This window comes from Colobus angolensis, unplaced genomic scaffold (assembly GCF_000951035.1).
Source record: "Colobus angolensis palliatus isolate OR3802 unplaced genomic scaffold, Cang.pa_1.0 Scaffold166, whole genome shotgun sequence".
Lineage (NCBI taxonomy): Eukaryota > Metazoa > Chordata > Mammalia > Primates > Cercopithecidae > Colobus > Colobus angolensis.
The window spans coordinates 2,800,069-2,815,485 of record NW_012114777.1 but is presented as its reverse complement, the minus strand read 5'-3'; the positions used below and the strand labels follow the sequence as shown (position 1 = coordinate 2,815,485).

Here is a 15,417-nt window from a genome sequence, read left to right as displayed (position 1 = left end):
TCACTGTGTTAGCCAGGATGGTCTCAATCTCCTGACCTCGTGATCTGCCTGCCTCGGCCTCCCAAAGTGCTGGGATTACAGGCGTGAGCCACTGCACCCAGTCTCTGATTAGTTTTTAAAACTGATTAAGAATGGAGCACAGCTAACATAGGAGAACTCAAAAAAGTTATGGAGGGCTGGTAGCTCTGTTTCACAAAAGTGGGCACTCTATTGTCAAGACTTCATGACCACATTGCTAGTCTTGCTCATGTGCACCAGGTAAATGCTGTACCACCTCTGCCTTCTTCCTGTAGGGCATCTCTACCACTTTTTGCCTCTGGCATCTCAACTTTACATAGGCTTTCCTCTAGAAATTGCCCTCTCTTCTCACTCCTACCCCCAATCCCTCAGGCTGTATAAGACATCCCTCCTTAATATTCTCTTGGTACCCCAACTCTTCCTCTTCCTCAGTTGAGCTATTGAGTTACTCTGTGAACTTCCCATGGACTCTGTAGGAAATGCAAATTATTAACACAGGGCAAAGGCTGATTCACTTTCTTCAGAAATACTTGGTTTGCACCCTCTTTCCAAATGATGACGTTGTACACTCAATGAACACAAATCTCTTTTTCCAATGATAATACCTAATCTTTATCATGTTCTGGGTTTTACACACAAGGCCCTCCTTATCATAGGCTCTTAAGACTCACCTACAAGGATGCAGAATCTCAACCCTCTACCTAAAAGTTCCCCCAGTGACTTCTAGGAGTTCCCAGAGATTCTCTCACACACTATGAAGATCATGTGAACTTGTATTTTTGTTTTGTTTTCACTACAGCATCCCCAACAAGGTGCCTGGCAACCACCCTGTTGGATGTACCTTCTCCACAAATGCTCCTCCACTGCTGGGGACCTGGCATCTTCCCAGGTCATGATACCTTCAGCACCTGCCCTTCATGCACTGGGCTCAAAACCAATGCTCAGGGCTGGGTAGCAGTGGGATGTGGACAATGGCAGCTGCCTCTTTGCTCCTATTGTATTTATCTTCCATGTTTTCCCTCCAGGCCCCAGCACAAAATCTCCTTTCTCTTTGGCCAAAACTGACATTAGTATATTGGCTCACACAGATGTGTTCCCAAAGTGGTCACGAGGTTAATAGCTCTCCAAATAGTGAGATTCAGGCATTTAAAAGGTGACATTAAGAGCCTCATGATGCACCTACACCAAGAAAAATATCATTTTCCAAAATTAGGTGAAAAATGTGGCTCAAATATTATTCATGTACAATATTTTCAAATAAACATATAAGTAAACCAACCTAAAATGTAATTGGAGGGAAAGAGTTCTAAAGTCTTATTTATTTATTTATTTATTTATTGAAATGGAGTCTCGCTGTGTTATCCAGGCCTGGGTGCAGTGGTGTGATCTCAGCTCACTGCAACCTCCGCCTCCCGGGTTCAAGCAATTCTCCTGCCTCTGCCTCCAGAGTAGAGTAGCTGGGACTACAAGCGCACACCCCCATGCCTGGCTAATTTTTGTATTTTTAGTAGAGACGAGGTTTCACCATGTTGGCCAGGCTGGTCTCGAACTCCTGATCTCAGGTGATCTACCCGCCTCGACCTCCCAAAGTGCTGGGATTACACACGTGAGCCACCACACCTGGCCTAAAGTCTTATTTAAATACGGAAGGCACTCATCCTTCTTATAGTTGCTGAGGCCATGGCGATTAAGCAGCCTGCTCAAGGTCAGACCACAGTTGACCAGATGAGGATGAGAAGAGGTTGCAGTTTTGCTGACTCCATTGCGAAGCTGGATTCCCCAGCTCCTGATGCACATGTCTGCTACAGCTGCTTTTTTTGTCTTAAGTATTATAATTACTTTAAACCTCTGAGGAAGAAAGAAGGGAAGACATCTAATTTCTAGGCTGATCTTCAAATGTTTTTTTCTAAGTTACATTTAAATAAGATTTGCAAATCAGATTGGAGATATATGAAGAATCTTGGGTAACAGCTTGCAAACATTTAAGTGGATGATTTGGGCCAAATTTATAGCTGATTTACAATGATAAACATGTCTTTTTCCATCTCTGTATTACCAATCACATTAATTTTGTTTGTTCAATTTGTCTTCAAGGCTGCAGGACTTTCTTACTGTGTCAAAAGACACTAATAATTAAAATGATTTCAAACAATAGAAAACAGCCACAAATGAAAACAAGGCCAGAAACAGATAAATACTTCCACATGCTGCTCATTTGTCAATCAAACTCCAGTTTCACTGAGAAGTGGAAAAGGAAAACCTTGGTGCTTTGCTGAATATTACTCTTCTTGAATTCTCTTCTGAAGGTTTAACTTTAGAACTACTAGTGGGACCAGTAACCAGACTGCACCAGTTTTAGCAGCCCATAGCAATGCTGCCATTTATTTACAGAACATTTTTGCTTAGTGCAGTGTTTCCCAAAGTAAGATAAGTGGTGTGTGAGATGATTTGCCTGCATTTTCTCCAATCTGCAGTAGAAACATCTGATAGTATCTGAAGAGAGTTCTTACTTAAGGTTCTTTGTGATACATTCCTCCTAGAACTTAACGTCAGGTACATTTTCCTCCAGACAATTTGGACTTAAAAACATTTCCTGTTTCTCCCATATTTCCTTATTGTCAGGATATGAAGGACTAAACTGATGAATTGCAAAACTGTCTTACCTTTCTCAGTGGATGGTTTCCGACTTGTGTGTCTCTTGTTTTTTAAATTGTGCAATAATACTTGATAATTTTAAAGGTTCACAAAGTTTACCAACGTATACAAAAACACGAATATTATCCAGAGTTCTGCAATCCAGAGATAACCACCATCAACACTGGGTTGTATATATTTCTGGACTTCTCCCCAATTCATATAACTCAGTCATGTGCCACATAACACTACTTTGGTCAATGGTGGACTACCTACATGATGGTGGCCCCATAAAATTATAATACCATATTTTGACTGTACGTTTTCTATGTTTAGATATGTTTATATACACAAATTACCACTGTGTTACAATGCCCTACAGTATTCAAACAGTAACATGCTGTATAGATTTATAGCCTAGGAGGAATAGGTTATTCCATAAAGCCTGGGTGTGTAGTAGGCTTTACCATCTGTTTGTGTAAGTACATTCTATGATGTTCACACAATGATGAAATCACCTAACAATGCATTTCTCAGAACTTATCCTCATTGTTAAGCAATGTGACTGTACATATACATTTAAATCAATGGCACAGAATGTTCTGCAAACTGATTTTTTTACTTAGTAATATGTCATGATCATCTTCCTATGCCAAAAGATATATCTATAAGGTCATGTTTAATGGTTGTATAGTTTTCCATTGCATGGGTGTATATGTGATAATTTATTTATCTCGGCCCTTATTAGTGTGTTTAGGTTGTTTTTAACTTTTAAATTATAAATATCCAACTGTTTATCTCTTTTTATTATAAATCCATTAAAATTGTTTTTCAAAATTGATAGGTATAATGAATGAATAAACGAATGAAAGAATAAACTTCTAGGAATATCCTGGATGTCTGCAGCTATATTTAGCATGCATTAGTATTACCATGTATTCCCTATGGTGCTGTGATTCTGGAGATAATTTTCTTTCTTCTCTAGGTCTTAGCCAAAATGAGTGATACTCCTTCTACTGGTTTTTCCATCATTCATCCTACTTCTTCTGAAGATCAAGTTCCACCCCCTCGCCATTTGAGTCTCACTCATCCTGTTGTGGCCAAGCGGATCAGTTTCTACAAGAGCGGAGACCCCCAATTTGGTGGGGTCAGGGTGGTGGTCAACCCTCGCTCCTTTAAGTCCTTTGATGCTCTGCTGGATAACTTGTCCAGGAAAGTACCCCTACCTTTTGGAGTGAGGAACATCAGCACCCCTCGAGGCAGGCACAGCATCACGCGCCTGGAGGAGCTGGAGGACGGCGAGTCGTACCTATGTTCCCACGGCAGGAAGGTGCAGCCTGTGGACCTGGACAAAGCCCGTCGGCGCCCGCGGCCCTGGCTCAGCAGCCGGGCCATCAGCGCGCATGCACCGCCCCACCCCGTCGCCGTCGCTGCTCCCGGCAAGCCCCGCGCCCCACGGAGCCTGGTGGTCTTCAGGAATGGTGACCCGAAGACGAGGCGCACGGTTCTTCTGAGCAGGAGGGTCACCCAGAGCTTCGAGGCATTTCTACAGCACCTGACAGAGGTCATGCAGCGCCCAGTGGTCAAGCTGTATGCTACGGACGGAAGGAGGGTGAGCGTTCTAGGGGGCTCCTCGAGCCTGAGCTCATTTTGGGCACCCTACTAATTGGGTTCGTGTGGGGTGTGACTGGTGGCCCCCGGGAAGGAAGTCTTCCTCCCTGCCTGTGTATGTGAGTGTGTGCACCCAATGCTGCCTTTGTTCCTTTGTCAGAATCTGACTGGAATCTCATCTTTACCTCACGCTGCCCACCCCTTTGTCTTCCCTGAGCCCCGAGTTATATAATGTTTTCACATGGAATCAAATCTTGACAATATTTTTTGGAAAGGAGTGGCAAAGAGTAGTATTTTCATAGAGGAAGCATTTTCCTGGGATCCCTGCTGGGAGGTAACTGACTCCCCCCTGCCCTCCCCACCCAACCTTGACATTTGGTATTTCTACTTATTTTGTATACACCATTGGTGCCTAAGAAAATGCTCGGTGATGACATCTTTCAAGCCTAGGAGGTTGTTGATTTGATTCAAACAAAGTTATAAAATTACCACTTAGTATAAAATGTGCTCATCTCAGGATAATGACTCTGGTCTCTTTTAGGTTCCCAGCCTCCAGGCAGTGATCCTGAGCTCTGGAGCTGTGGTGGCAGCAGGAAGGGAGCCATTTAAACCAGGAAATTATGACATCCAAAAATACTTGCTTCCTGCTAGATTACCAGGGATCTCTCAGCGTGTGTACCCCAAGGGAAATGCAAAGTCAGAAAGCAGAAAGAGTAAGTCACTTATTAATATATAGTCCATTTAGCCCTGAGATTTTTTTTTTTGCCTCCACGATAGCAAAAATCCGTGCTTAAATGACCAATTCTTTCACCACAGAAACGAGAAGGAGAGGATTTAAAAACATTCTAAACTGAAATTGGCTATATTTAGAGTTGGAAAGAGTCATAGAGATTATCTGTTTTTTAGACTTTTCCAAATCAATGACATGCCTGTTTAAATTGATGATGTGTACTTTTTTTGCATAAACTACCTAGTTAAAAAATAAAAATGCCAGCATTTCTTGCTTTAGAGTGGAATCTGTGTAAGTCTCTTCTCTGGTTGTTGCAGAGTTTTCTCTGAATAGTACCATGCAGCATACATAGCTGACCTCAGCAGGTTAGCAGAATGACTGTAGTTTTTCAAATCTACGCTATGTGCGCTGCCTTTTGAAGTTATTGCTATAAAAATTACAGGTTCTTAGATCCACATTTTATTTATTAAAAAAGGTTCATGCAACCAATTCATGCTGGTTAACAATAATGTAGGTTGATAATTCCTTAGATTCGCTGTGTAGCATTATCCTTTGGATAGGGGAGGAAGAGGGCCTCTTCAGGCCCAGGGATGTGGGATAAGCTGTAAATTGCCTGTATAGCATGGCTAATCTCATTATTCATTGTACTCAGTATTTCCGGGGAAAACAAGCTCTTTGCTAGAGTACTGATTGTTTTTTATACTTAAATTTAAGTTTTTATTCTCTTTAGACTTGGATAATATTTATTTTAAATAGTATTAATCTCTCTACTGCTAATGTGGTGAAACTAATCCATCGTTGTTTAATGATTTCATGGATATATTCAGTAGATAATTATTAATGCTTCTATTTTGTAAGCTTTAGGTTGCCACATATATGTTATAAATATGGTAGTGCTATTTCACGTTTGTCGTTTTACTAAAATGATTTTATTATGTCTGATACAGGTTGCCGAGTATGGTTTTTGATGACTGCAGGGAATCTGAGGGCTTTGTTAAATTTTACTTCAAAAATTTGAGACATTTTGATTTACAATTTAAGTAAAAGCATATCAAAAATAAGAAAAAATATTTCTAGGTTTATACTCTGCAACATTAAAGGGGCTTACCTGATGGCAAGTATGTGCAAATCTATATAGATTTGCTAACAGGAATTTTTTTTTTCTTTTTGAGATGGGGTTGCGCTATGTTACCCAGGCTGTTATGATGGGCTCAAGTGATCACCCGCCTCAGCCTCCCAAAGTGCTGGGATTAAAGGTGTGAGCCATTGCGCCCGGCCCAGGCATTTTGATTGAATTTAAGAAGCAAGAGTGCCAAGGTTAATGCTGAAGACACACATTAAAAAGATAACTGATATCTGGACTTATGTCTAGCTCTGTTCTCTCTTGTGCCCTGTATTAAGTCAGTTACAACGATTATACAAAGTGCATGCTAAATTAATAATTAGTACTTGATTAAGTCTTAATTATAAAAATGTTTCTGCTTTCATAAAGCTATGGATACCTCTTTTGATATTTGTAGATGGAAAGATGAATACCAGCATAAATTGTTGCTTGCCTTGTTTGAATAGGTAAGCAGTACTTGGTTGGACTCCAGTTTCAGTATTGGTAAACAAAACAACAAAATGAAAACCCACAAACTTTTATCTTTGGTAGAATTCTTAGCAGTTTTTACTTTATACATTTTTAAAATTAAAATTACCTCATTAAACTTGTTAAAATTCTCTGAATCTCTTCATTAAAGTTGAATTAGAGATCTCTTCTAAAGAGTGGTTTGAAGAAATGTACCACTATTACAGTAGGTTTTCTCAAATAACTATTGGGAAAATACATAGGCTGAGCGCAGTGGCTCACACCTATAATCCCAGCACTTTGGGAGGCTGAGGCAAGCGGATCACGAGGTCAGGAGATTGAGACCATCCTGGCCAACATGGTGAAACTCCGTCTTTACCAAAAATACAAAACAATTAGCTGTGTGTGGTGGTGTGTGTCTGTAGTCCCAGCTACTCGGGAGGCTGAAGCAGGAGAATCGCTTGAACCCTGGAGGCAGAGGTTGCAGTGAGCCCAGATGGCGCCACTGCACTCCAGCCTGGTGACAGAGTGAGACTTCATCTCAACAAAAAAAAAAAAAAAAAAAAAAACAAAAAAAAACGTAGAGCTTAGAAATGTATCAGTAACATTTTACTATGAAATACAGAAAATATGCTACTTTTCATACTAATTATTTCCCTTTTTCCCTTTTTTTCTTTGCTGCCTCTTCCTTTGGATATTTTTAACTTCTCTGCCTTCCGTATTATATTTTGATGTGGGCACCTTTTACTCTTAAAATCTTTAAAGTAAGCACACATATGTCTTCAAGCTCAAGGTCCCAGATTTATTCTGTTTCTTCTGAGAAAACACATAATAATGATTGCTACTTAGACTATTCTTTTGTTCCTGAAAATTACTTGGCCTTAGAAAAGAGTGATTCTCAGAATTTACCAATATATCCTTCTGAAGATGATATTGAGAAATCAATTATTTTTAATCAAGATGGCACTATGACAGTTGAGATGAAAGTTCGATTCAGAATAAAAGAGGAAGAAACCATAAAATGGACAACTACTGTTAGTAAAACTGGTCCTTCTAATAATGATGAAAAGAGTGAGATGAGTTTTCCAGGAAGAACAGAAAGTCGATCATCTGGTTTAAAGCTTGCAGCATGTTCATTCTCTGCAGATGTGTCACCTATGGAACAAAGCAGTAATCAAGAAGGCAGTTTAGCAGAGGAGATAAACATTCAAACAACAGATGAAGAGCCTGAAACTTGCAGTTCTGCTAGTTGGGAGAATGCTACTGTGGACACAGATATCACCCAGGGAACTCAGGATCAAGCAAAGCATCGTTTTTATAGGCCCCCTACACCTGGACTAAGAAGAGTGAGACAAAAGAAATCTGTGATAGGCAGTGTGACCTTAGTATCTGAAACTGAGGTTCAAGAGAAAATGATTGGACAGTTTTCCTATAGTGAAGAAAGGGAAAGTGGAGAAAACAAGTCTGAGTATCATATGTTTACACATTCTTGCAGTAAAATGTCAGCAGTATCTAACAAACCAGTACTTGTTCAGATCAATAACAATGATCAAATGGAAGAGTCATTGTTAGAAAGAAAAAAGGAAAACAGACTGCTTAAGTCAAGTGCAATAAGTGCTGGTGTTATAGAAATTACAAGTCAGAAGATGTTAGAGATGTCCCATAATAATGGTTTGCCATCAACTATATCAAATAACTCAATTGTGGAGGAAGATGTAGTTGATAGTATAGTATTGGACAACAAAACTGGTGTCAAGAACTTCAAAGCTTATGATAACACCAATGATAGATTCAGCCCTATTTCAGCAGATGCAACCCACTTTTCAAGTACCACCTCTGGAACTGACAAAAATATTTGTGAGGCTACAGCTTCAGAAGCATCCTCTACTGTCACTGCAAGAATTGACAGACTAATTAATGAATTTGCTCAGTGTGGTTTAACAAAACTTCCAAAAAATGAAAAGAAGATTTTGTCATCTGTTGCCAGCAAAAAGAAAAAATCTCGACAGCAAGCAACAAATTCCAGATATCAAGATGGACAGCTTGCAACCAAAGGAATTCTTAATAAGAATGAGAGAATGAACACAAGAGGTAGAATTAGAAAGGAAATGATATTGCAAGATTCAGATAGTCCCCTTAAAGGAGGGATACTTTGTGAGGAAGACCTCCAGACAAGTGATACTGTAACTGAATCAAATACTTTTTGTTCCAAAAGTAATCTCAATTCCACTATTTCCAAGAATTTCCACAGAAATAAATTAAATACTACTCAAAATTCCAAGGTTCAAGGACTTTTAACCAAAAGAAAATCTAGATCACTAAAGAAAGTAAGCTTAGGAGCACCTAAAAAAAGAGAAATCTGTCAAGGAGATAAAGTGTTTCCTCACAATGAATCTAAATATTGCAAAAGTACTTTTGAAAATAAAAGTTTATTTCATGTATTTAACATCCTTGAGCAAAAACCCAAATATTTTTATGCACCACAGTCTCAAGCAGAAGTGGCATCTGGGTATTTGAGAGGAATGGCAAAGAAGAGTTTAGTTACTGATTCACACATAACTTTAAGAAGCCAGAAAAAACAAAAAGGGGATAAATTGAAAGCAAGTGCTGTTGTAAGTAAACAACATGCTACAACCAGGGCAAATTCCTTAGCTTCTTTGAAAAAACCTGATTTTCCTGAGGATATTGCTCATCATTCAATTCAAAATTATATACAGAGTTGGTTGCAGAACATAAATCCATATCCAACTTTAAAGCCTATAAAATCAGCTCCAGTATGTAGAAATGAAATGAGTGTGGTAAATTGTAACAATAATAGTTTTCCAGGGAATGATCTCCATACAAGTTCTGGAAAAATGAATAATTTTGTTATGGAAAGTAATAAGCACATAACTAAAATTGCCAGTGTGACAGGAGATAATCTGTGTAAAGAGGGAGATAAGTCTTTTATTGCCAGTGATACTGGTGAAGAAGATCTCCATGAGACACAGGTTGGATCTCTGAATGATGCTTATTTGGTTTCCCTGCATGAACATTGTACTTTGTCACAGTCAGCTATTAATGATCATAATACTAAACATCATATAGCTGCTGAAAAATCAGGACCAGAGAAAAAACTTGTTTACCAGGAAATAAACCTAGCTAGAAAAAGGCAAAGTGTAGAAGCTGCCATTCAAGTAGATCCTATAGAAGAGGAAACTCCAAAAGACCTCTTACCAGTCCTGATGCTTCACCAATTGCAAGCTTCAGTTCCTGGTATTCCCAAGACTCAGAATGGAGTTGTTCAAATGCCAAGTTCACTTGCAAATATTCCCTTTCATTCTGCAATATGTAATTCATCCACTAATCTCCTTCTAGCTTGGCTCTTGGTGCTAAATCTAAAGGGAAGTATGAATAGCTTCTGTCAAGTTGATGCTCACAAGACTACCAACAAATCTTCAGAAACACTTGCATTACTGGAGATTCTAAAGCACATAGCCATCACAGAGGAAGCTGATGACTTGAAAGCTGCTGTTGCCAATTTAGTGGAGTCAACTACAAGCTACTTTGGACTCAGTGAGAAAGAACAAGACGTGGTTCCACTAGATCTTTCTGCAAATTGTTCCACAGTCAACATTCAGAGTGTTCCTAAGTGCAGTGAAAATGAAAGAACACAAAGAATCTCCTCTTTGGACGGAGACTGCTCTGCCAGTGAGGCATGTGCCCCTGAAGTCTGTGTTTTGGAAGTGACTTGCTCTCCATGTGAGATGTGCACTGTAAATAAGACTTATCCTCCAAAAGAGACATGTAACCCCAGTGACGCTCTTTTTCCTAGTGATGATTATGGTGTGGATCAGACTTCTATGAATAAGGCTTGTTTCCTAGGAGAGGTCTGTTCACTTACTGATACTGTGTTTTCCAACAAGGCTTGTGCTCAAAAGGAGAACCATATCTATGAGGAAGCTTGCCCAATTGATGAGACTTACGTTCCTGTCAGTGTCTGCAATACCACTGACTTTTTCAACTCCAAAGAAAACACATATACTGATAACTTGGAATCAACTGAAGAGTTAGAAAGAGGTGATGACATTCAGAAAGATCTAAATATTTTGACAGACCCTGAATATAAAAATGGCTTTAATCCATTGGTGTCACATCAAAATATCAGTAATTTAAGCTCCTGTGGCCTTTGCCTAAGTGAAAAAGAAGCAGAACTTGATAAGAAACATAGTTCTCTAGATGATTTTAAAAATTGTTCACTAAAGAAGTTTCAGGATGAAAATGCATATACTTCCTTTGATATGGAAGAACCAAGAACTTCTGAAGAACCAGGCTCAATAACCAACAGCATGACGTCAAGTGAAAGAAACATTTCAGAATTGGAATCTTTTGAAGAATTAGAAAACCAGGACACTGATACCTTTAATACGGTGGTAAATGGAGGAGAGCAAGCCACTGAAGAATTAATCCAAGAAGAGTTAGAGGCTAGTAAAACTTTAGAATTGATAGACATCTCTGGTAAGAATATTATGGAAGAAAAAAGAAGGAATGGTATAATTTATGAAATAATCAGTAAAAGGCTGGCAAAACCACCATCTTTAGTTTTTTGCTATGATTCTAAGCAAAATAGTGAAAAGGAGACTAGTGAAGGAGAAACTAAGGTGGTAAAAATGATGGTGAAAAGTATGGAAGCTGGAAGTTATTCAGAGTCCTCTCCTGATTTAAAAAAATGCATCAGAAGTCCAGTGACTTCTGATTGGTCAGACTATCGACCAGACAGTGACAGTGAGCAGCCATATAAAACATCCAGTGATGATCCCAATGACAGTGGTGAACTTGCCCAAGAGAAAGAATACAGCATAGGATTTGTTAAAAGAGCAATAGAAAAACTTTACGGTAAAGCAGATATTATCAAGCCATCTTTTATTCCTGGGTCTACCCGCAAATCTCAGGTTTGTCCTTATAATTCTGTGGAATTTCAGTGTTCCAGGAAAGCAAGTCTTTATGATTCTGAAGGGCAGTCATTTGGCTCTTCTGAACAGGTATCTAGTAGTTCACCTATGTTGCAGGAATTCCAGGAGGAAAGACAAGATAAGTGTGATGTTAATGGTGTGAGGAACAATTATTATGGGGGTGACATTGTAGAATCTGGTACAAAACAAAATGATCACAGCAGAATCCTCACAGACATAGAGGAAGGAGTACTGATTGACAAAGGCAAATGGCTTCTGAAAGAAAATCATTTGCTAAGAATGTCATCTGAAAATCCTGGCATGTGTGGCAATGCAGACACCACATCAGTGGACACCCTAGTTGATAATAACAGCAGTGAAGTACCATATTCACATTTTGGTAATTTGGCCCCAGGCCCAGTCATGGATGAACTCTCCTCTTCAGAACTCGAGGAACTAACTCAACCCCCTGAACTAAAATGCAATTACTTTAACATGCCTCATGGTAGTGACTCAGAACCTTTTCATGAGGATGTTCACAATGAAACCTGTGCCAAGGAAAGAATAGCAAATCACCATACAGAGGAGAAGGGTAATAATCATCAGTCAGAAAGAGTATGCACATCTGTCACTCATTCCTTTATGTCTGCTGGTAACAAAGTCTACCCTGTTTCTGACGATGCTATTAAAAACCAACCATTGCCTGGCGGTAATATGATTCATGGTACACTTCAGGAAGCTGACTCTTTGGATAAACTCTATGCTCTTTGTGGTCAACATTGCCCAATACTAACTGTTATTATCCAACCCGTGAATGAGGAAGACCGAGGATTTGCGTATCGCAAAGAATCTGATATTGAAAATTTCTTGGGTTTTTATTTATGGATGAAAATACACCCATATTTACTTCAGACAGGCAAAAAAGTGTTCAGGGAAGAGAACAATAAAGCAAGTATGAGACAAAATCTTATTGATAATGCCATTGGTGATATATTTGATCAGTTTTATTTCAATAACACATTCGACTTGATGGGTAAAAGAAGAAAACAAAAAAGAATGAACTTTTTGGAGTTAGAGGAAGAAGGTAATTTAAAGAAATTCCAACCAGATTTGAAGGAAAGGTTTTGTATGAATTTCTTGCACACATCATTGTTAGTTGTGAGTAATATGAATTCAGATACACAAGACCTCAGCAGTCAGACAAATGAAATGTTTCAAGCAGTCGATGAGAATAACAACTTATTAAATAACAGATTCCAGGGCTCAAGAACAAATCTCAACCAAGTAGTAAGAGAAAATACCAACTGTCATTACTTCTTTGAAATGCTTGGTCAAGCTTGCCTCTTAGATATTTGCCAAGTTGAGACCTCCTTAAATATTAGCAACAGAAATACTTTAGAAGAACTTTGTATGTTTGAGGGTGAAAATCTTTTCATTTGGGAAGAGGAAGACATATTAAATTTAACTGATCTTGAAAGCAGTAGAGAACAAGAAGATTTATAATTTCAATATCAGCACATTCTTTGTCAATTCATTTTTTCCCATAATGAGATGAAGCACATGTGACAAATATGGACTAGAAAACTGCTAAGAATTTCCCATTTCTTCAAAATGAACTTACCCTGGAAAACCTTCCTTTGGATAACCAGTTTGACTTTCATAATTTCTCTGTTCTTTGTTTTTCCAACAATTACAGACTCAGGTTCTCTTATTTTGGAAGTTTCTCTCCGGTTTTGTTCTGAACTTACTTTTTTTTTTGGCATCTATGATTTCTTTGCTCAGGGCATCAAAATGTGCTAAGGACAAGAACTATATCCTTTTTAAAAAATGTTGTTAGCTTGGTATAAAATGTATATTGAATGTATTGGTGAATAAATTGAATAGACATAACCTCAAAGTACTTCACTTATTCTTTTTAACTACTGATTTGATAAAAGGTATGATTATAAGATGTCCACAACAATCTCATAGTTTCTTGTGCCAAATGTGTTGAGTCTAGTTCTTCAGAATATCCAGTGAAATTGCAAGCATTTCCATGGGACAGGATTTACTGTTTTTCTAATAGACTAGACTATCAAGTATCAATTGGTTTGAATAACTGTGGTATATTTCCCAGGAGTTAACCAGGAAAGATTTTAAGATTCCTTCCACTCCATTACTATATGATGGTATAGAAACAAGTCTTAGAAAACTTGGAAATCTATGCCTCTTGTCTACAACTGACTCAAATTAGAATGGTCAGTATTTTTGGGGCCACACATGGAGATGCTAAAATAACATAAATTTGGCATTGAGGAACAAAAGGTAACTAAATTAATTACATCAAGAATAATGTTGGTGTCAGTTCAGCATGAGTCATAAATTCATAAAAATTATGAATTGCTACTTCATCAGCTGGAGACTACTTCTATGTAGAGTATGCTTTTTAAAAAAACATTAAGTGATGCTTTCTTTTAATGAAAATATGGAAGTTATAATGTTATGTAAGTTTCTGTAGTAAGCAATGAGAAATTGTAGTGAATGAAAGAGCACAAAGTTTTGGAGAAAAAATAGAAAGGAGAAAATAATTTACATTAATTTTGTGCCTACCGTGTATCAGGGACTATGGTACACCTGCAGGGTTTTGTGTGTAATTCTTCCTCATAAAGGCACTGTGAATGTGGCTGTATTACTCCCCCAGAATTTTTTTTTTTTGTTTAAATAGAGAAGTTAGGAGAAGAAGGTAAAGGACTTTCATGACTGGTTTACAGTAGGGTATCATGCCAAGATTTGAACCCAGTTCTTTGTGCTTGAAAATTAATGCTCTTTTACTACCCCCTTTTTTTTTTTTGAAGGCTGATACTCACTATGTTTCCCAGGCTTGTCTTGAACTCCTGGGTTCAAATGACCCTCCATCCTGAGCTTCTCAAGTAGGTGGGGACTACAGGTACATGCCACTGCACTGGGCTTACTACATTTTTGCCATTGTTTTCATGTGAGGAAGAAGGTATAAGATTTTTTTTTTTTTTTCGAGACAGACTTTCTCTCTTGCTGCCTAGGTTGGAGAGCAATGGTATGATCTCAGCTCACTGCAACCCCCGCCTCCCGGGTTCAAGTGATTCTCCTGCCTCAGCCTCTCAAGTAGCTGGGATTCTAGGCATGCACCACCACACCTGGCTAATTTTTGTATATTTCAGTAGAGATGGGGTTTCTCCATGTTGGCCAGGCTGGTCTTGACCTCAGGTGATCCACCTGCCTCAGCCTCCCAAAGTGCTGGGATTACAGGTGTGAGCCACCACGCCTGGCCAGGGATAAGATATTTTTTTATAGCACTCATTTGCTAGTGCAGTGAGACAAGGAAAGAATTTTTCTTTTTAATTTGGAAGGTGTGAAATACAGATATACCCAAGAAGATTGAGGAAATCACTTATAAAAACCAGGAGGTTTCAAGAAATATGACATGCAGCATGTAGTTTTTGGCAACACTATTACACCAAACAGTGTCCTTGGTGCATAATAATTGGGAGAAGCTGGAGTGACAACCATGAATTAGTAATGCGTGACTGTGTAACATACTTCTTCTTTAAAATGAACATGTTCACATACATTGAATTCTGAGATCTTAGGCCACATCTTATTCACAGAGCTAGCTTCATACTTGGGACATGGTAAGTACCTAATAAATGTGTGTTAAATGGATAAGAAGTGCTTTTGAAGGCGTTTAGTTTTTCTTAACTGTTACTAATTTCAGATCCATATATATAGAAGGATGTGCAAATATGCTGAATAATAGAACGCAGTTTTTTGTATTTTTTTAGGTTTTTTAATATTTTATGAAAGCAATATTTTACGCATCCTTAAAATGTCTGTAAAGATGATTTTTTCTTTTAAACATTGAAAGCATGTTTTTATTTTTACAAGATTTATATTTAAAAAATCTTGTT

At 38.4% G+C, this 15,417-nt stretch overlaps 1 protein-coding gene across 2 annotated transcripts in view; it reads left to right on the top strand.

The window, feature by feature from the left end:
* RP1 (retinitis pigmentosa 1 (autosomal dominant)) overlaps nucleotides 1-13,384 on the top strand; it is a 56,414-nt gene extending 43,030 nt beyond the window's left edge. For both annotated transcript variants that reach the window (XM_011937580.1, XM_011937579.1), the window contains exons 2-4: nucleotides 3,638-4,264; nucleotides 4,805-4,976; nucleotides 7,329-13,384. In XM_011937580.1, the coding sequence (XP_011792970.1) occupies nucleotides 3,650-4,264; nucleotides 4,805-4,976; nucleotides 7,329-12,997 (6,456 nt within the window). In that variant the 5' untranslated portion in view covers nucleotides 3,638-3,649 and the 3' untranslated portion in view covers nucleotides 12,998-13,384. The remainder of the gene's footprint in view (nucleotides 1-3,637; nucleotides 4,265-4,804; nucleotides 4,977-7,328) is intronic.
* Nucleotides 13,385-15,417: the final 2,033 nt, after the last annotated feature.